Here is a 22,282-nt window from a genome sequence, read left to right as displayed (position 1 = left end):
TTTGTTTTTTAGATTACACAAATAAGTGAGATCATATGCTACTTGTCTTTCTCTGTCATACTGATTTCACTTAGCATAATACCCTCTAGGTCCAGCAATGTTGTCACAAATGGTAAGATTTCATTCTTTTTTAATGGCTGAGTACTATTCCATTTTGGATCTATACCACATCTTTATCCAATCGTCTATTGATGGACACTTAGGTTGCTTCCATGTCTTGGCTATTGTAAATAGTGCTGCAGTGAACATAGGGGTACATATATATTAACAAGTTAGTTTTTTGTATTTCTTCTGAAAAATACCCAGAAGTGGAATTGCTGAGTAATATGGTAGTTCTATTTAAAAGTTTTTGAGGAACCTCCATACTGTTTTTCTAACGGCTGTGCACCAATTTTTTTTTAAAATATCTTTATTGATCTCAGAGAGAGAAAAGGAGAGAGAGAGAGAGAGAAACATCAATGATGAGAGAGTCATTGATCGGCTGCCTCCTGCACGCCCCTGACTGGGGATCAAGCCCACAACCTGGGCATGTGCCCTGACCGAGAATCAAACCCCGATCGCCTGGATCCTAGGTCGATGCTCAACCGCTGAGCCACGCCCAGCTGAGCTGTGCACCAATTTGTAATCCCACCAACAGTGCATGGGGGTTCCCATTTTCTCCACATCCTTGCCAATACTTGTTTGTTGATTTATTGATGATAACCATTCTTACAGGTGTGAGGTGATATCTCATTGTGGTTTTAATTTGCATTTCCCTAGTGATTAGTGATGTTTAGCATCTTTTTATGTTTGTTGGTCATCTGTATTTTCTCTTTGGAGAAATACCTGTTCAGGTCCTCTGCCTGTTTTTCAATTGGATTGCTTCCTTTTTGAGGTGTTAAGTTGTATGAGTTCCTTACATATTTTAGGTATTAATTTATTATTGGGTGTATCATTGGCAAATATCTTCTCTCATTCATTAGGTTGTCTTTTTGTTTGTTGATGGTTTTCTTCTCTATGTAAAAACTTTTGGTTTGATATGGTCCCATTTGTTTATTTTTTTCCTTTGTTTCCCTCGCTTGAGGAGCTGTATTCCCAAAAATATTGCCAAGAGCAATGTCAAAGGGTTTACTGCATATGTTTTTCTTTAGGAATTTTATTGTTTTGGAACTTAACATTTAAGTCTTTAATCCATTTTGAGTTTATTCTTGTATTTTGTATGAGAAAGTGGTCTAGTTTCATTTTTCTGTATGTATCTGTTCAGTTCCCCCAAAACCATATTTTAAAGAGACTTTCTTTACTCTATTCTTGCCTCCTTTGTTAAAGATTACTTGACCATATAGGCATGGGTTTATTTTAAATTATTTGTTCTGTTTCTGTGAAACATGCCATTGGTATTTTCATAAGGATTGCATTGACTCTGTAGGATGCTTTGGGAAGTATGGGCATTTTAATAATGTTAATTGTTCCTATCCACAAATATGGTATATGCTTCAATTTATTTGTATATTCTTCAGTACCTTTCTTCAATGACACAGTTTTATGAGAATAGGTTCTTTACCTCCTAGGTTAAATTTATTCCTAGGTATTTATTGTTTTTGATGCAATTGTAAATGGGATTGTCTTCTTAATTTCTCCTACTGGTAGTTTGTTATTGGTGCATGAAAATGCAACTGATTTCTGAATATTAATTTTGTATCCTGCAACTTTACTGAATTCATTTATCAATTTTAATAGTTTTTTGGTGGACTCTTTAGGGATCTGTCTATATAGGATCATGTCATCTGAAAACTGACAGTTTTACTTCTTCCTTTTCAATTCAGATGCCTTTATTTATTTACTTTCTTTTCTGATTGCTATGGCTAGGACTTCCAATACTATATTGAATAAAAGTGGTGAAACTGGGCATCCTTGTCTTGTTCTTGATCTTAAAGAAAAAGCTTGCAGCTTTTCATCATTGAGTATGATGTTATCTCTGGTTTTGTCATATATGGCATTTGTTATGTTGAAGTATGTTCACTTTATTCCCACTTTGCATCTATTGATGTGATCATATGATTTTTATCTTTTTTTTAAGCGGTGTATCACATTAATTGATTTGTGGTATTCAACCAACTTTGTGTCCTGGGAATAAATCCAACTTGATCATGGGCTCTTATCTTTTTAACGGATTTTTGAATTCAGTTGCTAATATTCTGTCAAGGATTTTTGCATCTGTGTTCATCAGGGATCGTGGCCCATAATTTTTATATTTTTATTTTTTTTGTAGTGTCTTTGTCTGTTTTTTCTATTAGGGTAATGCTGGCCTTATAAAATTTGGGAGGCGCCATCCCTCCTCTGGAATAGTTTGAGAAGCATAGGTGTTGAAAATGTTTAATAAAATTCACATCTGAAGTCACCTAGTCCAGGGTTTTTTTTGTTGGGAGTTTTTTGATTACTGACTTGATTTTGTTAGTAGTTATTGGTACATTCAGATTTTCTGTTTCTTCTGAATTCAGTCTTGGAAGATTATATGTTTCTAGGAATTTATCCATTTCTTCCAGGTTATCCAATTTGTTGGCATATAATTGGTTGTAATATTTTCTTATAATCCCCTTGTAGTTCTGTGGTGTTGGTTACTTCTCTTTTATTCCTTTTAAAAAAAACCCTGTTTATTCCAGGTAAAGGAATACTTGTCATGCTTTTTTATTGTAAAATAAAACACAGGTACAGAAAAACACAAAACATAAATATATAGACTGCTGAATTATTATGAGGTAAACATCCTTGTAGTCACCACCCAGGTCAACAACTAAAACTCTGCCAGCCAGCCCATAAGTCTTTCCATGTGCCTCTTCCCAATCATAGTCCCCTAAGTCCCCCAAGTCCCCCCCAAAAGTAACCATTTAGCCTGTCTTTTATATAATCACTTTTACTAGTTTCTTTATAGTTTACCTCACTTATACATCTTGCCCATTTATTTGGTTCTTCTCTTTTTCATGATGAGTCTGTTCAAAGGTACATCAATATTGTTCATCTTTTCAAAGAACCCAGTGGTTAGAGCGTCAGCCCGCGGACTGAATGATCCTAGGTTCAATTGCGGCCAAGGACACGTACCTCAGTTGTAGGCTTAATCCCTGGGCCAGTTGGAGAGCATGCAGGGAGGCAACCAATTGATGTGTCTCTCACATCAATATTTCTCTCCCTCCCCCTTCCACTCTCCCTGAAAAGTAATGGAAAAAATATCCTCCGGTGAAGATTTAAAAAAACACCCCAAAAAACCAGCTCTTGGTTTTATTGATCTTTTGTATTGTTTTTATGTTTTTAGGCTATTTTGTTTATTTCCACTCTGATCTTTATTTCTTTCCATTACTCACTTTGGCCTTTGTTCTTTTTCTGGTTTCTTTAAGTATAAGGTTAGATTGTTTGAGGTTTTTCTTGTTTCTTGAAGGAGGCCTGTATTGGTATGAATTTCCCTCATAGAATTGCTTTGGCTGTGTCCCATAGATTTTTGGGGGTTTCTTGTGTTTTCATTTTCATTTGATTTGCGGTATCTTCTGATTTTTGCCTTGATCTCATTGTTAACCCATTCATTGTTTGAGTAGCGTGTTATTTAGCCTTGACATGTTTGTGTTTTTCACTTTTCTTGTGATTTTGAGTTTCATACCATTGTGATCACAGAAGATGCTTGATATGATTTTAATCTTCTTAAATGTATTGAGATGTTTTTTATGGCCTAACATCGTTTATCCTGGAAAATGTTTCATATTCACTTGAAAAAAATTTACAGGGTATCCCCCAAAAATGTATACACACTTTAACATCTGATAGCTCAATTTTGAAAATGTGTTTTCATAAACAATGCCTTTATATTTACTCACAGTGTGTGCATACATTTTTAGGGGGATACCCTATATATTCTGTTGCTTTGGGGTGAAGTGTCCTGAAAATAACAATTATGTTCATTTGGTCTAATGTGTCATTTTCTGTCTGCATGATCTATCCATTGATGTCAATGGGGTGTTAAAGTCTCCTACTAATACTGTATTACTGCCAATCTTTCCCTTTATTTTCATCAATGTTTGCTTTATATATATATAGGCCCTTCTTTGTTGGGTGCATAGATGTTTATGAGTTCTTTCCTGTTGTTGGATTGATCTGTTTGTCATTATGAAATGGCATTTTTGTGTCTTGTTACAGACCTTGTTTTAAAGTCTACTTTGTCTGTTATAAGTTTTGTTATCCCAGTTTTTTTTATTCATTTCAATTTGCATGAATAATTTTATTACATCTTTTTTATTTATGATTTGTGGGGGGGGTCCCTTTTTTAAAAGTTTATTTTATTGTTGAGACTATTACAGATTTGCCTCATTTTCCTCTCTATGCCCCCCTCCACCCATTTCCTGCCTATCCCAGGCTTTCACCTGGCTATTGTCTGTGTCCATGGGGTATGCTTAATTTGTACTTGTAGATCCCTTCACCTTTTTAACCCATTCCCCCAGTGCCCCTCCCATCTAGCAACTGTCAAAATGTTCTCTATCTATGAGTCTGTTTCTGTTCTGCTTGTTCGTTTATTTTGATTTTTAGATTTCATTGTTGATATTTTTTATATATTTTTTCTTCGTTTTCTTAAAGAATTCCCTTTAACATTTCATGTAATACTGGTTTGGTGGTGATGAACTCTAGCTTTTTCTTGTCTGGGAAGCTCTTTATCTGACCTTCAATTCGAAATGATAGCTTTGCTGGGTAGAGTAATCTTGGTTGTAGTTCGTTGCTTTTCATCACTTTGAATATTTCTTGCCAATCCCTCTGGCCTGCAAAGTTTCCCTTGAGAAATCTCCCTTGTAGGTAACTAATTGCTTTTCTCTTGCTGCTTTTAAGATTCTCTCTTTGTCTTTAACCTTTGGCATTTTAATTATGATGTGTCTTGGTGCTGGCCTCTTTGGGCTCATCTTGTTTGGGGCACTCTGTGCTTCTTGGACTTGTGTATCAATTTCCTTAATCATATAAGGGAAGTTTTCTGTCATTTTTTCAAATACAGTTTCAGTTTTTTGCTCCCTCTCTTCTCTGGCATTCCTGATGTGAATGTTGATATGCTTGAAGTTGTCCCAGAGGCTCCTTATACTATGTTCATATTTTTGGATTATTTTTTCTTTTTACTGTTCTGATTGGTTGTTTTTGCTTCCTTATATTCCAGATTCTTTTTTAAAATTTATTTTTGTTGTTGAAAGGATTACAGATGTCCCCCTTTTCCCCCCATTGATACCCTCCACCCTGTACCCCTCTTCCCAGGCCTTCACCACACTATTGTCTGTGTCCATGGGTTATGCATATATGCATGTAAGTTTTTAGGTTAATCTCTCTCCACCCTCTCCCCTGCTTTCCCTCTGAGATTCGTCAGTCTGTTCCATGCTTCTGTGCCTCTGGATCTGTTTTGTTCATCAGTTTATTTTGTTCATTAGATACCACATATGAGTAAGATCATGTGATACTTGTCTTTCTCTGCCTGGCTTATTTCGCTTAGCATAATACTTTCCAGGACTCACCATGCTGTCTCAAAGGGTAAGGGATCCTTCTTTTTTACTGATGCACCATATTCCATGGTGTAAATGTCTGAGAAGATGCTTTATATGATTTCAATCTTCTTGAACTTGTAGAGACATGTGGTCTATCTTTGAGAATATGCCATGTGCACTTGAGGAGAATGCATATTCTGCAGCTTTGGGGTGAAATGTTCTGTAAATGTCAATTAAATCCATCTGATCTCGTGTGTCATTTAGAGTCACTGTTTCCTTGTTGACTTTTTTGTCTGGAAGATGTATCCAGTGAAGTCACTGGGGTGTTGAAGTCGCTACTGTGACTGTATTGCTATCAATCTCTCCCTTAAAGTCCTTCATAATTTTTTTATATATTTAAGTGCTTTCATATTGGGTGCATTTATGTTTACCAGGATCATATCCTCTTGTTAGATTGACCCCCTGTATCATGTAGTAACCCTAGTATCATGTAGTAACCTTTATTGTGTCAGTGGGGTGTGAAAGTCCCCTACTATAACTATGGCTCTCAATCTCTCCTTTAAAGTCCTCCAGAAGTTTTTTTTTCTTTTTCTTTTTTTTTCAGCCTGTGTGAGTCTTTTGTTCTGAGGTGGGTCTCTTGTAGATAGCATATATTTGGGTCATGTTTTCTTATCCATTCAGCTACCCTATGTCCTTTGATTGGAGCATTTAACCCATTTACATTTAAGGTGGTTATTGATAGGTATTTAACTATTGCAATTTTATTTCTTTATGCTTGTGGTTCTTCTGTTTTAATTTCTTATTACAGCAGTCTCTTTAACATTTCTTGCAATGCTGGTTGTGTGGTGATAAACTCCTTTAGCCTTTTTTTGTCTGGGAAGGTGTTTATTTCACCATTTATTTTGAATGATAGCCTTGTTGGATAGAGTAGTCTTGGTTTCAGGTTCTTGCTTTTCATTACCTTAGATACTTCATACCATTCCCTTCTGGCCTACAGAATTTCTAATGAGAAATCAGCTGACAGCCTTTGGGAGTTCCTTTGTGTAGGTAACAGATTGCTTTTCTCTTGCCACCTTTAATATTCTCTCTTTGTCCTGAATTCTTGGCATTTTAATTATGATGTGTCTGGGCATGGGCTTCTTTGGGTTCTTCTTGCTTGGGACTCTCTGTGCCTCCTGAACTTGTGTGACTTTTTTCTTCACTGGGTTAGGGAAGTTTTCTGCCATTATTTCTTCAAACCGGTTCCCTAACCCTTGCTTACTTTCTAGATATTCTGGGATTCCCGTGATGTGACTATTGTTGCTTTCATGTTGTCCCACAGCTCTTTCAAACTCTCCCATTTTTAAATTGTTTTTTCTTTTTCTCTGATTTTTTTTTTCTATCCTGTCTTCTAATTTGTTGATCCAGTCTGCAGCTTCCCTAATTTGATGTTTATTTCTTTCATTTAAAAAAAAATTTCTATGTGATTCTTAATTTCTTTCATAGTTTCTCTTTCTTTTCTCATGCTGTTGAGCAACCTTATGATCTGTATTCTGAATTCTATATCTGATAGACTGCTTATCTTCATTTCATTTAGTTCTTCTGGAGAATTCTTTTGTTCTTTCATTTGAGGATAGTTTTTTTTGTCTCCCCATTTTGACTGCCTGTTTGGGTTTGTTTCTATGTATTAGTTAGATCTGTTAAGATTCCCAGTCTTTTGGATGGTCTCTGGTGCAGGCCAATGTCAGACGCTGTTTGTGACTGGCCTTGAGTACCCTGTTTGAAGCTTTCCACACTCCACAGCTTGTGAATTTCCTCTGTTGGGGCTGGGTGTGTTTGGACAGGACCAAGATATGCACCAAGGTCTGCCTTTACAAGCCCTGGGTCTAGAAGCAAATCAGGCAAAGACTCAAAGCACCCAGAGGCTGATTGTTATTCAGTCTCTTAATGAGCCTCAGGCTGGAGAACTCCACAGGGTGAGGCGAGAGGTTTTCTAGCAGTGTGGGGCCATTGTTTTCCCCCCAGGCAAAACCTGCTTGGAGGGGAAATGTCTGCCTGAGAACAATGTCCTGTGCAGTGTGGGGGAATGACTTAGCACAGGAATCCAGATGGCTGCCCTCTGAGCTCTACACCCCAGAGCCAGCAATCCTGGACTCTCCTCACACAGCTCTATTCCACTTTGCCCTCTGTCTGGCAGAACCCTAGGTGAGCGGTTGCACATGAAACTTTGTTCATTGACCCTTTAAGAGGGTGCCTCCCTTTCCAGCCTTCTCTCCCTGGCAGACAGAAACCCTGCTGCTTTTCACAGCCATATGTTATGTGGACACCTTTCTCAGTTTTGATGCTCTGAGCTGGGAATCTCAGCTGGGGTTTAGACTGCAGAGTTCTCAGTGAGAATCCCCCACTGCTGAGCTATCCCCCTGGATCTTCACCTGCTGCCTGTGGGAGCCCAGTCAGCCCTCTTGTGCCTCTGCACTTCCTAGTAGTCTCTATGCCATCTCCATTTTTCGTCCTTGGTTATGAGGGTGCTCTCCCGCTCTTCTTCAGTTGCAGTTGATTATTCAGAATGTTTTTTCTATATTTTAGTTGTAATTCCAGTTTGGTCCTGGGAGAGTATTAGTTTAGCTCCACTCAATCTGCTGCCATCTTGCAATCTCCTTATATTCCAAATTCTTGACTTGACTCTCTGTGTCCTCTATTCTCTGTTGATTCTCTGTAAATTATTTATTTCAGTTAGTGTATCCTTCATTGCTGACTGGACCTTTTTTATTTTGTTGATGTTCTCACTAAGTTTTTTAAAGTTCTCACTAAGTTCCTTGAGCCTCCTGTAACCATTGTTTTGATCTCTGTATCCGGTAGTTTTCTTGCTTCTCTTTCATTTAGTTCTTTTTCTGGAGATTTTCTCTGTTCTTTCATTTTTGACATGTTTCTTTGTCTCCACATTTTGGCTTTTTCCCTGTGTTTCTTTCTATGTATTATGCTGATCTGCTATGTCTCCCGGACTTGGTATAGTGGCCTTGTGTAGTAGGTGTCCTGTGGGGCCCAGTGGCTCAGCTTCCCCAGTCACCTGAGCTGGGCATTCCAGGTTTTCCCCTCTCTGAGCTGTGTGCACTGTCCTGTTGTAGTTGAGCCTTGGTTGATGTTGGCATCACTTGGAGAGATTGACCCCCCAGGCCAATCTGTTGGGAGGATTGGCTGCTGTGCAGGAGCTGACCCTGTGGAGTAGGACTTGCTTCATTGGGGCTTTAGTGCTCACTGAGTCTTCCCTTTGAGTGTGCCACTCGTGGAGGTGGTAGGGATGTAATCAGGTGTGGTCGAAGCTGACCACTGGGTGCACTGGCTCTGGATCCTCCCTGGAGGTGCAAAGTCAGCCACTGCCTGTGGCCACCCAGCATGAGTTACAAATCAATCTCCAGATGGCTGCTACTTGTGTTGGGCTTGAAGGTGCCCAGGAGAGGCCAAGCTATGAATCAATGCAGGCTGCTGCTAGTGCCAGGCCTGAGGCCACTTATTGAGAGGTATGGGACACGTTGGTGCCAGCTGCTGCTTTTTTGAGAGTTTAGGAAAGTCTGAAGCATGAGGCAGGAGAGGCCACAAGTGCATAGAAAAGCCACTGGAAATGGCTTGGATGAGCTTGCAGGTAGGGAGGGGCAGGGTCTGAGGGAATCACCAGGGCAGGGCGAAAGGTATGAGCCAGGTTGATGGAGATTCAGATATAGTACCCTGCCTGCGGCTCTGTGTGGGGATGGCTCGTCAAAGGAACAGTGACCTCTGCCCGCACTTCTGTCTAGGAGTAAGCTGCCCCTCCAGCTCTAGCCCTGATTTCAGATAAGTCAGTTCCTCTCTGAATGTCCCAGGTTCCTTTCAAGGTGCTGCTCCAGCACTAGAGCTCAGAGGGAGTGAGTCCATGCTGAGGAGGAACTGCCTGGGACCAGTAGCCTCACTCAACCACAGTCCCTGCTGGTTTTTATATCAAGTTCTGGGGACTTCTTTTCCCAGCACTGAAACCCTTGGCTGGGTAGCCTGGTGTGGGGCTGTGACCCCTCACTCCTCGGGGAAACCTCCACAGCCAAGATATCCCTCCTGGTTTTAAAGTGCCACGTGTGTGTGGGACCAGCCAGTTCTGCAATTCCGTGCTGTCCCCCCTCCCCCCTCCTACCAGTCTCTTGTGCTTCTTTAATTCCCTAGTTATAGGACTTCCGTTCAGCTAGATTTCAGGTGGTTCTGAATGATGGTTGTTCTGTATTTTAGTTGTAATTTTGATGTGGTTGTGATTGGCAGGAAGCACTGCGTTTACCTACGCTGCCATCTTGACTGGAACTCTACTTTTTTTTAAATTGTCACTCGAGGACATGCTTTAATTGATTTTTAGAGTGAGAGGACAGGAAAGGGAGAGAGAGAGAGAAATATTGATGTGAAAGTGAAACATAGTTTGGCTGCCTCCTACATACCCTCTACTGGGGATTGAGCCCACAACCTAGGCATGTGCCCTGACCAGGAATTGAACCAACAACCTTTTGGTGCATGGGATGGCACCCAACCAACTGAGCCACACGGGCCATGGCCACCTCTTTACTTTTAATCTGTGTGTGTCTTTCAGTCTGAAGTGGGTCTCTTGTTTAGAGCATATATATGAGTCTGTCTTTTTTTTTTTTTAACTCATTCTGCCACCCTATGTTTTTTTATTAGATCATTTATCTGTTTACATTTAAAGTAATTATTGATAGGTATGTAATAGTTGTTGCCATTTAATTAATTGTTTTCATATTTCAGTTGCAGTTTACATTCAGTATTATATTAGGCAATCATGTACTTTACAAAGTGATATTTCAAGTACCCACCTGGCCCTATACATAATTATTACAATATTATGGACTGTATTCCCGATGCTGTAATTTACATCTTTGTGACTTCTGTAACTACCAATTTGTACTTAATGCCTTCACCTTTTTCACCCAGCCCCCTAGTCCCTCCCTTCTGTTCTCTGTATCTGTGCCTGTTTTTATTTTGTTCTTTAGATTCCACATATAAGTGAAATCATAAAGTATTGGTCTTTCTCTGACTGACTTATTTCACTTAGTATAATGTGCTCTAGGTCCATCCATGCTGTTGCAAATGGTATATTAATTGTTTTTGAATTGTTTTTATAGTTTTCTGTTCCTTATTCTCCTGCTCTCTTTGATGTTGATGACTATATAGTGTATGTTTGGATTCCTTTCTCTATTTTTTGTATATATCTTAGAGATTTTTGGTTTGTTGTTATCATGTGCCTGATGTATAGCAAGCTGTGTTTAAAGCAGTCTGTTTTTTTAATGTATTTAAATTTTTAAAAAATATATGTTTTTATTGATTTCAGAGAGAGGAAGGGAGAGGGGGAGAGAGAGATAGAAACATCAAAGATGAGAGAGAATCATTGATCGGCTGCCTCTTGCACTCCCCCAACTAGGGATCGAGCCCACAACTTGGGCATGTGCCCCGACCGGGAATCTATCCACGATCTCCCAGATTATAGGTCAGTGCTCAACCTCTGAGCCATGTTGGCCGGGCTAGCAGTCTATATTAAGTTGATGGTTGGGTAATTTCCAACACATTCTAAATTCACTGCAATTTTTACTCACCCCTTCACCTTTTATGCTTTCGTCATTATTTTTTACTTCTTTTGTATGTGTGTGTTTATGTGTATCTCTTAATTTATTGCTGTAGCTACACATGATCTTCCTTCTTTTGCCTTTTAACCTTGGTACTAGCTTGGTAATTGGTTGATGCACTGCTTTTATTAAGTGCTTGCCTTTGTCAGTGAGATTTTTTTCTTTTCTGTTTTTTCTTATTTATATTTGATCTCTTATTTCCTACTTAAAGAAGTCCCTTTAACTTTTTTGGTAATACACGTTTAGTGGTGAATTCCTTTAGCTTTTTCTTGTCTGGGAAACACTTCTCTCTCTCCTTTGATTCTAAATGATAGCCTTGCTGGGTAGAGTCGACTTGGTTGTAGGTCTTTTCTTTTAAAAAAATTTTTTTTTTTTTTTTTTAGTTTTTATCATGTATTTTACTTTCTATTTTTAAAAATTGTTTTTGAATATATTGGGGTGACATTGGTTAATGAATATATAGGTTTCAAGTGTACAGTTCTATAATACATCATCTGTATATTGTATTTGTGTGTTCACCACCCAAAGTTGAGTCTCCTTCCATCACTATTTATGCCCCCTTTACACTCTCCTACATTTCTCCACCCCTCTTTTCCTCTGGTAATCACCACACTGATGTCTGTGTCTGTGAGTAATTTTTTTTTTTTTTTTTTTTTGCTTAATTCCTTTATCTATTTTACCCAGGCCCCCTCTCAACAGCCATTAGTCTGTTCTCTGTATCTATGAGTCTGTTTCTATTTTGTTTGTTATTTTTCATTAGATTCCACATATGAGTGAAATCATATGGTACTTATCTTTCTCTGACTGGTTTATTTCACTTACATAACACTCTTCAGGTCCCTCCATGCTGTCACGAAAGGTAAGATTTCCTTTTTTTTTAATGTCTCAATAGTATTTTTTCATTGTGTAAACGTGCCACAGCTTTTTTATTCACTTGTCTACTGATGGACACTTGGGCTGCTTCCAGATCTTGGCTATTGTAAATAATGCTGCAGTGAACATAGGGCTTCATATATTCTTTCAAATCAGTGTTTTGGGTTTCGTCATATATATTTCCAGAGACCCCACGCTCCTCAGAGGAAACCTTTTCAGCTGAGATATCCATCCTGAATCTCAGCTGTTGCCTGTGGAAGCAGGGCCAGCCCTTTTTGTGTCTCTGCCCTTCCTATCAGTCTCACTGTGGCTGCTACTTCTATAAATCCTTGGTTATAAGACTTCTGTTCAGCTAGTTTCCAGTTGGTTATTCAGGTTGATCTGTATTTTAGTTATAATTCCAGTTTGGTTCTGGGAGGAGGTAAGTGTAACATTTACCTTCTCCTCGGACATCCTGGACAGCTCTCTTTTCATCACTTTGAATATTTCATGCCAATATCTTCTGGACTGCAAAGTTTCTTTTGAGAAATCAGTTAACAGTCTTATGGGAGCTCCCTTGTAGGTAATTAATTTATTTTCTCTTGTTACTTTTAAGATTCTCTCTTTATCTTTAACCCTCAATTTTGGCCACCTCCCTTGTGTTTGTTTCTATGTATGAGGTAGATCTGTTCTGTCTCCTGTTATTGAAAGAATGGCTTTATATAGAAAGTGTCTTGTGGGGCTCAGTCTCACAGTCTTTCACAGTCTTTCTGGTCACTTGAGCTGGGTTCTCCAGGGGTGTTTCCTTTGTGGGTTGTGTGTCCCCTCTTGTAGTTATACCTCGATTGGTGCTGGCATGTCAATAGGTGGAGCTGACCCTCAGGCTGACTGGCTGTGAGGGCTGGCCGTGTCTACTGTTGACGAGCTGCTGTGTGGGGGCTCACCCCATGGAGTATGAGTTGCTTTTGCAGGACTCTTATTCTAGCTGAGTCCACCCCTTGGATGTTTTGTTCTGGATCTGGTTGGGTGGGGTTTTAATGCACTCTGAAGCAGGACACTGGGTATGTTGGTTACTGGAGCCTCTTAGAAGGGGCTCTGGTGCAGGCCAAGGACAGCCACCATTGTGCAGGGTTTCAGGCTGCTTGGCAGGTGCTACAATTTATGCCAAAGCCAGCTGCTGCTTGTATGGGGTTTGTGTACCTTGGAGAGAGTCTGTTGTGGGAGTCTAGCACAGCCACCACTTGTGTGGGTTTTGTGGACCTTTGAGTGAGTCTGCAGTATGAGCTGAGGCAGGCCTATGGAGGAACCACTGGAAGAAGCTTGGACCTGGTTAAAAGACTTGGCTGGGGCAGGTTCTCAGGCAACCACCAAGGCAGGATGAACAGTGTTAGCCAGGTTAAAGGAGAGCACAGATTTGGCACCTGCCTCCATTGGGCTGGCTGGGTGGGAGGAGATCAACAAAGGAACAGTGGTACCTGCTAGCTCTTCCATCCCCAGGGAGAGTTGCCCCGACCACTGCCCCTCCAGCCCACACCCTGAAGATTGTCAATTTAGCTCCTCCTCATATGTCCCTGGTGCTTTTTGAACTGCTACCCTTGCCCTGGAGCTTAGAGTGAGCAAGTTTCTGTGCCAACCCTTTAAGAGCAGCCTGTCTGAGCCTCCCGTAGCCCTATCTATCTGGACACAATCCCTCTGGTTTTCACAGCGAGTTGTTATTTGGAGTTCTTATCCCTGGTGTCCTGGGCTGGGGAGCCCAGTGTGGGCCTGGACCCTTAGCTCCTCATTGGGGACCTCCACAGCCAAGATATCCCTCCTATTTCTTAATTGGTACACCATCGGTGTAGGGTCTGTCTGGTCTACGTCTCTGTCCCTTCTACCAGTCATGATGTAGCTTCTTAACATCCTTAGTTATAGGAATTCTGTTCAGCTAGTCTTCATGTAGTTCTCAATGATGGTTGTAGGAGGAAGGAATCTCAGAATTTACCTACTCTGCTATCTTGACTAGAAGTCTGTTGTGCTCATTTTGAATCTTCAAAAGAGTTGTAACTATTTCAGCCATTTTTTATTTCTCCTTCCAGTGCCTAAATAACACCTTATGATCCTTTTAAATTTATATATTCAAAACCAGGGATGAGCAAGCTTTTTCTTGAAGGGCCAGATGGTTATAATTTTCAGTTTTACAATCCATACTCTCTGTCCCATCTATTCAGCTTTGCCATTGTAGCAGGAAAACACCATAGATGTTACCTAAATGGATGACTGTAGGTGTGTTCCAATAAAATTTGATTGACAAAAAACAGGTAACATGCAAGATTTGGCTCACAGACTGTAGTTGCCAACCCATGGTCTAAACTAACAGCACGTTGTCTTGCTTATTCACCTGTGCTTAACATTCTTGCAGTGTTGTAGACGTATAGCCAGGAAGGACTCATTTTATTCCATTACCTTTCAGTCAGCTCATCAGACCAGTTTGCTTACGTAAGGAGTACCTCTGAAGGTTCTAACCTTTGGTATCCATAATTTGTTCTTTCTTTAAAATTAATTTTTAGAGAGAGATTGATTTGTTGCACCACTTATTTGTGCATTCATTAGCTGGTTCTTGTATGTGCCCTGACTGGGGATTGAACCCACAACCTTGGTGTATTGGACAACACTCTAATCAACTGAGCTACTCAGCCAGGACCCTCCATAATTTGTTCTTATTCCTTAGAGCTAAAATGGAGATGATTCTTGGTTGATTTTTCTTTTCTGGTTAATATTTGTTTGGGTTTGTTGTTTTTGCTTCTTTGGAGAGGGGAGGGTGGAGGAGAAGAGGAAGCAGATGAGTTCAGGTTTACTATTCCTTAATCTTCACTTCCCAATATTCAAAAAAATCGGATAAAAAGTTTTGTTGTTCATTTGTGGCAAATTTATTTGGCAGCACAATTTCCTGAACTACTCTAGTTATGGTCTTTTATTTATCCCATTTAGTGTGAATATTGTGACATCTCGATGCAGAGATACTAATGTGTTTATTTACAGGGAGTTGCTGCTGAGGGTGTAATGTAATACACATGCATTGTACAACTTTTTAAAAATCTGAAATACTCTGAATTCTGAAACACATCTCTTCCTATGGCTTTCAGAGAAGGGATGGTGAACTGGTGTGGTACATTGGGTAGATGCGGATTTAAATCCGGGATTGGTAAACAGTGGCCTGTGGGTCAAATTCAGCCCACTTTCTGCTTTTGTAAATAAAATTTTATTGACACACAACTATACCTACTTGTTTATATATTGTCTATGGTTTCTTTCTAGTGACAAGGGAGAGTTGAACCTAAAGTTAGGACAGAGTCCATGTGGTTGCAAAGCCAAAAATTTTTGGTCTCTGGACCTTTACAAAAAGTCTGCTGACACCTGATCTAGATTAGGCAAATAGAGTTAGGCAAGTGTGAGCTAGTGTTACGTCATGGTGGGAGATTTAAAATTTGAAGTGAAAAATTGCTGTCCTCTACAAAATCACTATCTCAGATTTTGCCAATTAGCATCTTGTTTTGTATCTTCTTACATCAGTCTTCTCTTTCTTTTAACTCTCTTTGGGGACAGCTTAGCAGAACAGGAACCTACAATTCAGTTGATCTAATTCATCTATGTGAAGGAAAGACTAAAGTTCACAGTAGGCTGCTGCTATCTGGGTGAAAAGAGTAGAATGTGGTTGAATTATCAGAGATCTATAGGAACCTTTCTTAAGAAGGGCAGAGCTGCTGTTACTAATTACTATTTTCCCTATTTTAGATTCTGAAGCGTGTTCCCAATAGTGTGCTGTGGCTGTTGCGTTTTCCAGCAGTAGGAGAGCCTAATATTCAACAGTATGCACAAAACATGGGCCTTCCCCAGAACCGTATAATTTTTTCACCTGTTGCTCCTAAAGAGGAACATGTCAGGAGAGGCCAGCTGGCTGATGTCTGCCTGGACACTCCACTCTGTAATGGGCACACCACAGGAATGGATGTCCTGTGGGCTGGAACACCCATGGTGACTATGCCAGGTAAGCTGCTGATAAATCATTGAGCTCTTCCTTGTTCTTTTTAGAATCCCTTTTATGGGAGATAATTCCAGGTGAAATTGTATATACTGCAAGCAACATTTAGGAGAGGATGATAAAAAAAAATTAAGACTTGTTCTGAGCACTTGGCTCCATTGCCCTCATCTGCGTTGTGTGGATACCTAACATAAATAACATTAATAGCCATGTGCTGTTTGCATTCTCATGAGTAATTTCTAAATTTCTTATTACAGGAGAGACTCTTGCTTCTCGAGTTGCTGCTTCCCAGCTCACTTGTTTAGGTTGTCTTGAGCTTATTGCTAAAAATAGACAAGAATATGAAGACATAGCTGTGAAACTGGGAACTGATCTAGAATAGTAAGTAAACTTTTCCATGAACAAATAATATGATAAAGTGAAGGGAATCAGGAAAGTTTAGAGAGAATATAGGTGCTATAAAATGAAATAATAAAATAAGAGTAATATGAAATAGATGAATTAGTTGTGTGGTCTCTGGATGGGAGAAGAACTTTCTAAACTCATAAATGAAGTGATCGATAGGTTTTACTAGGTAAAGATTAAATGGCTGAATGAAAATAAGTCAAAAAATTAAAAGGCAGATAAGAGGGAAAAATCTTTGTTTTTTATGTCAAATATTAATAGCCTGGCTATAATAAAGACTGAAGCACATTTACATTTTAAATCCCTTAATAGGAACATAAACAAGGAAATGACCAGACAACTCACTGAAGTAGAAATAAAATGGTTAATAAGGCAAAGTTTCAAACTCTGAAGTAGAAATGTAAATTAAAATAACATTGAGGCATACCCATTATTTGCCTATAAAATGAGAGATTTTTAATATGACACCCATGATGAGGTAGCATTGAGGTGTGCTGGCCTTTTCATACATTGGTGAGTAAATTGGTACAACCCTTCCTCAAAGTTATAAGATCCTTAAAAAAAAAAAAGCCAGAGCTTTGACCCTAATAATGCCACATCTTCACTATAGCATAAGAAGGAAAAAAAGCATACCTTAAATGCCCCAAATGGGCAGGAAATAGAGGGGTGATGCTTAAATGGTTCTTTATCCATACAATGTAAAAGTGTTTATTAACTGAGGTTTTTCTTTGTGTATTATGGGTTATTTTTTTCTTTGTGTTTTCTTGAGAAGCAGCATGTTATATAGAAGTTTAAAGAAGCACCCTCTTTGAGTCAGGTTGCCTGGTTTTGAATCCAGGCTCTCCCACTTACAAGCTTGTGACTTCGGGCAAATTAGTTTCTGTGTGCCTTGGTTTTTCCATCTGCAAAACAGGGATGACTGATAGTACCTACCTTGCAGAGATGTTGTGATGATTAAAAAAGGTGTTCCATGTAAAACACAGCAGTTCTTAGTATGTAGTAAGCATTCAACAGAGGTTAAGTATTTTCATAATTTTCTCCATTGAACATCATATATATCTCAGGAAAATGAGTGAAAATTTTGAGCTCTGGCATTAAAAAAGCCTAAGACTCATGTCCATCATCCCAGATATAACTACAGCAAATTTAGTGTCCTTTTTTTTTTTTACTTTTTGGAACTTAGTTTATTTCATACAATATTTTTCCTCAGTATTTTGTAATGAAAACTATTAGTTTTATAATAAACACTTATATACCTGCTGTCAAGATTCTACCACTAAATTTACTATGCTTGCTATCTTTCCATCTATTTATTCCTCTATCCATACAGCAGTCCATCTTATTTGATACATTTTGAAGTAAATTGCAGATATCAGTACTCTTCTCCCTAAGTACTTCAGAATATGTCATTAGAGTTTCGTGTTTAATGTTTCTTATTTTTTCTTTAGAGGCAGGATATACAAATACAGTGGAATACACAAGTCTTAAATTAGTTTTGAGAAATACCTTTATAACCCATACCTCTAATGAGATATAGAAAACTACCATCACTCCAGAAAGTTCTTTCATGCCTCTTCTCATTCAGTCCCCTCAGATGACCCACTACTCTGAAATTTTTCCCCACCATAAACTAATTTTACCTTATTACAAATGGAACCATACAGTATCCATTCTTAAAGGCTTCTTTCACTCAGCCTAATTTTTTTTTAATCTTTTATTTTAATCCTCACCCAAGGATATTTTTTTTCCATTGCTTTTTAGAGAGAGTGGAAGGGGGAGAGAGAGACACTGATGTGAGAGAGGCACATCAATTGGTTGCCTCCTGCATGCACCCCGACCAGCACTGGGGAATCAAGCCTGCAACTGAGGTGCACGCCCTTTGCCGGAATCGAACCCAGGACCCTTCAGTCCATGGGCCGATGCTCTAACCACTGATCCAAGCTGGCTAGGGCTCAGCCTAATGTTTTGAGATTCATCCATGTTGTTGGCTTGTGTCAGTATTCATTGTATGGATGTACCACAGTTTATTCTCATTGTTGACATACAGAACTTAAAAAAAAATTAATATGGTTATGGTTGGGTTGAGGCCAACAGAGATAGATATGCACCAGCCATTTCACTAGTTTCATCACAACGAACATTAAAGCCATTTTTAATTTTTTTCATTTTGTTTTTGTTGGTTCTTAAAAAAATTTTAAATTACAGTTTACGTTTAGTATTATGTATGTGCCTTAGCTATTGTAAATGGTGCTTCAGTGAACATCTTTGCATGGCTAGGTGTGTCTGTATCTCTGATTATTTCTTTTGAATATATTTTAAAGTGTTTTTGATTGCCAGAGGGTTATGAACATTTAAAGTTCTTAATATACACATTACTAAATTGCTTACCAAAAGGGTGAGCAGTTTACATTCTAACCAGTGGTATGTAGGAGTAGACATGTGTCATATTTTAAAGGTAAAAATGAGATGTAATAGAGAAAGCATGGTATCTCTTGTATATACTTGTTTAAGAAAGAACTAAATTTTTTCAGAGGATGTGAACTCGATTATAAGTATTAGCATTATGTTAGATGTGACCCTTCCCTTTTTCAGCACTGAGGGAAGGTGAAGTTTCATCCTGTATTTTACCAAAGATGGATAGGTATTTAGATAGGCTAGTTCTGAGTTTCTGCTGTTTGTAAACTTGGCTCCCTCTCTCTCTCTTCTTAAATTACTCAGCCTGAAGAAAATTCGTGGCAAAGTCTGGAAGCAGAGAATATCTAGCCCTCTGTTCAACACCAAGCAGTACACAATGGAACTAGAGCGGCTCTATCTACAGATGTGGGAGCATTATGCAGCTGGCAACAAACCCGATCACATGATTAAGCCTGCCGAAGTCACTGAGTCAGCCTAAATAAAGACTGCACAGGAGAATTACCCCTCTCTCTACCTGAGCCTCAACCTTCAGGGGAAAAGGAACTAGATAATATACTTTTACTTATCTGTATAGTATCATATTGCAGATGGGTGACATAATGATAATAGAATAGCACAGCCAGAGTTGCTTTGTGCATGATAGGAAGAGACACAAGAAATGGGAAACTGCTGTTCTACAAGGAATCTCCGTAGAATTTTGCGGCAACCAGGTGGTGCATAGATCTGGAAGGTCTGCTCTCCCTTGGTCTTCCATGGGATGGTTAGTGTAGAGGGGAGATCTAGGTTGTCCAGCTGTTTTGTGACTCCAATGCTTGATTGAGTCTTCTGAATTAATTTTTTCTTTATATTTTGGGTATTGGAGCTTTTAAAAATGTTTGGTTTCAGGTGATTTTATTCATGTGAAGTGTATATGATTCTCTTGAGATAAGGTTTTAAACTAAAATGTTGCTCCTTGTTTTAGTTTCCGAACTCTACAGATTAATGGGAACTTTGCTGGTGTAGTCTTTTTATAGGTTTTATAAACCACTTGAGCCTATATCAGTCATTTTTGAGTGTCTGATCTGATGGTCGGAGCTATCAGTGCTTTCTTGATTTAGATGATGATTCAGAATTTTTTTCTGGTCCATTTCCTTTCTCTCCCCCTACTTTAAAATTTCTCCTGTAATTCAGCTAACAAAACCAAGTCTGATTCAAAACATCCCAGAGTGTTTCTCTAAAATACATCATCTAGTGCCAAATGAAAATTCTTAGGAATGATTATTAATTATGAAGGGCACAGTTGTGATACTATCATTGATGATAATACTGATTTTTTTTTTGGCCTAGTTTGATCTATTTCACCAGTGTTTTACCTTTGACTGCCCCTCTATGCTGCTTCCTGAAGTGATAGTGTGTGATAAGATTTTTACCTTCCTTTCTAAGTTTTTTTTTTTTTTTTAAGTGAGTCCTGTTCTTCCTATTTCTGTCAGCAGAAATGGAATCCCAGGTAAGTATAAGTATTCAAATATTTGATCACTAAGTTAAAGTTATTGTGAATACATTAAATAACTTTCATCAAAAACATGTTATAGGTAAAAAGCTCTGAAGGACCAGCTATGTATATGAATAATTATTTTTCAGACCTTCTAGGGTATTATATAATAACTGTCTTCTGGACTTGGTCTTGAAGTCTGTGTGGATTCAGCCGTAGTAGTAGCAAACTGTACTGCTATTTGGTTTGGAGTTACAAATTAGACTTTAGGCCACCTGGAGCTTGAGTTCTTGGTATTAAAAAACCATAGGAATAAAATTATTGAATTTCAGCAAATGATGGAGGACTTGAGGCTTAAACAAACCAACATATGAGTATATGTTTATGTCTTGCTGTACTGCACTTATGCTATCCAGTAACAGTAACAGATAATTTTTTTTGTCTGCTAGTAGTGTTCTAGATTATAGTGTCTTTCCAAAGCACTAAGGCAGTGTTCCTATTCTGTAGTTGCAGCTGATGCCTGAATGTATCCTAGCTGACAAATTATTGATTAATAAGAACTTGAATTTCTGAAAGTCTTACTGTTAACCAAAATCTGAGCAAGAAGTCTCAAATATAATTTTTAGCCAGAATTACATGTGAATGAACTGTGTATCTTTTAACATTGTAAATCAAGGAACATCAGTTTAGGGATTTCTTAATTTATTTTTTACCTGATTGAAATATTAAAGGTTGCCAGCATGGTTGCAGATAAACTGATGTTTGAAATTCACCAAACTACTTAATGTGGAATAGGATGATATACTTCTAGTGCCCTCAAGGCTGTGTGACCTTACAGCCATTTTACATAGCACATCATTCCCCCTGTAGGGATGAACTTTTTCCTGGCACGAAAAGTAGCCGCTCTGGTTAAAGCTTTGCTTATTGTAACAGGCTTTGGTTTCCAGGTAACATGTCTATGGAAGACTTAATTATGAATAGAGATATAGAGATTACTGGAAACTAATTGTTGTTTTCTATTATGCTCTGCTTTATCAAAAAAGTAAAACATTTAATTTGTGCTACAGAAATCAGATGTTGTCTTGTGATCTTTAAAATAATAAATGAATGATTTGCCCTTAATATGGCTGATGTGGTTTGTGTTCTGTTAGATTGAGTGTTCGACAGAATAATTTGGTCATCTAATGATGAAGCCTACATTTGAACAGCTCCAAACGACCAGATTTCCATAGGGCAACTATGATATTAAGATTATTTTGTTTTCTCAGCCAAGTGTGATGGAGGGGTGGGGTTGGCACATGATCCTTTAAGATGACAGACCCTGCATCACCCAGCACACCCATTCATGCTTGTTCCTGTTTTGCTTAGGACTGCTGTGGCTTTACTACCCTTGTGGTCTCATTCTTTATGTGGACTATGTGGTATGAGAGAGGGACCAAAACAATGCATCAGGGACCAGGACAGGCTGCTAGCTGCCTGTTTTCTCAGAGAGGAGAATCTTTTTCAATAAAATTTCAGGTAATTTACCTCACAACTTCTGTGGATTGTGACCCTCAAAGCCCTAATGCAGATTAGTTTGTTTCCTAAAAGATAGTGGGGGAAGAAGAAAGGTGTGCAGTAGCCTACTCATAAAAGTTCTTACTCCCACTCTCTTCTTTGTTAGGAATCTGCATCAGTTATTAAAGGAATTGCATGTGCACCTTGAATAAACTTGTGTAACTTAAGATTTGATTCCAATCTTAACCCACTTGTTAACTTGAAGCACATGGCTCTTATTAAGTATAGCTAACATTCAGGTTCTTTGCCCAAACCTCTGGGACACACACTTCTATAACCACACCCCCATTTTTATAGAAGAGGCTTGTAAAGAGGTAAACTTCTAAGTTTGTTGCAGAGATTATAATGATAAGTGTCTTTTATCCAATTCCCTATCAACTCAAAGTACCTTTATAGACAGAGGTGGACAAAAGTAGGTTTACAGTTGTAAGTACTTGAAACAGTTTATTCTTGTATTATT

At 38.7% G+C, this 22,282-nt stretch overlaps 1 protein-coding gene across 1 annotated transcript in view; it reads left to right on the top strand.

The window, feature by feature from the left end:
* The window catches only part of OGT (O-linked N-acetylglucosamine (GlcNAc) transferase), a 56,335-nt gene extending 34,948 nt beyond the window's left edge, over positions 1-21,387 (top strand). The window contains exons 20-22 of the mRNA XM_016207393.2: positions 15,728-15,980; positions 16,232-16,355; positions 19,098-21,387. Of these exons, the coding sequence (XP_016062879.1) occupies positions 15,728-15,980; positions 16,232-16,355; positions 19,098-19,272 (552 nt within the window). The 3' untranslated portion in view covers positions 19,273-21,387. The remainder of the gene's footprint in view (positions 1-15,727; positions 15,981-16,231; positions 16,356-19,097) is intronic.
* The last annotated feature ends 895 nt before the right edge of the window (positions 21,388-22,282 follow it).

Source organism: Miniopterus natalensis, chromosome X (assembly GCF_054644295.1).
Source record: "Miniopterus natalensis isolate mMinNat1 chromosome X, mMinNat1.hap1, whole genome shotgun sequence".
Lineage (NCBI taxonomy): Eukaryota > Metazoa > Chordata > Mammalia > Chiroptera > Miniopteridae > Miniopterus > Miniopterus natalensis.
The sequence above is the reverse complement of the archived record's forward strand: the minus strand, read 5'-3'. Positions and strand labels throughout refer to the sequence as shown.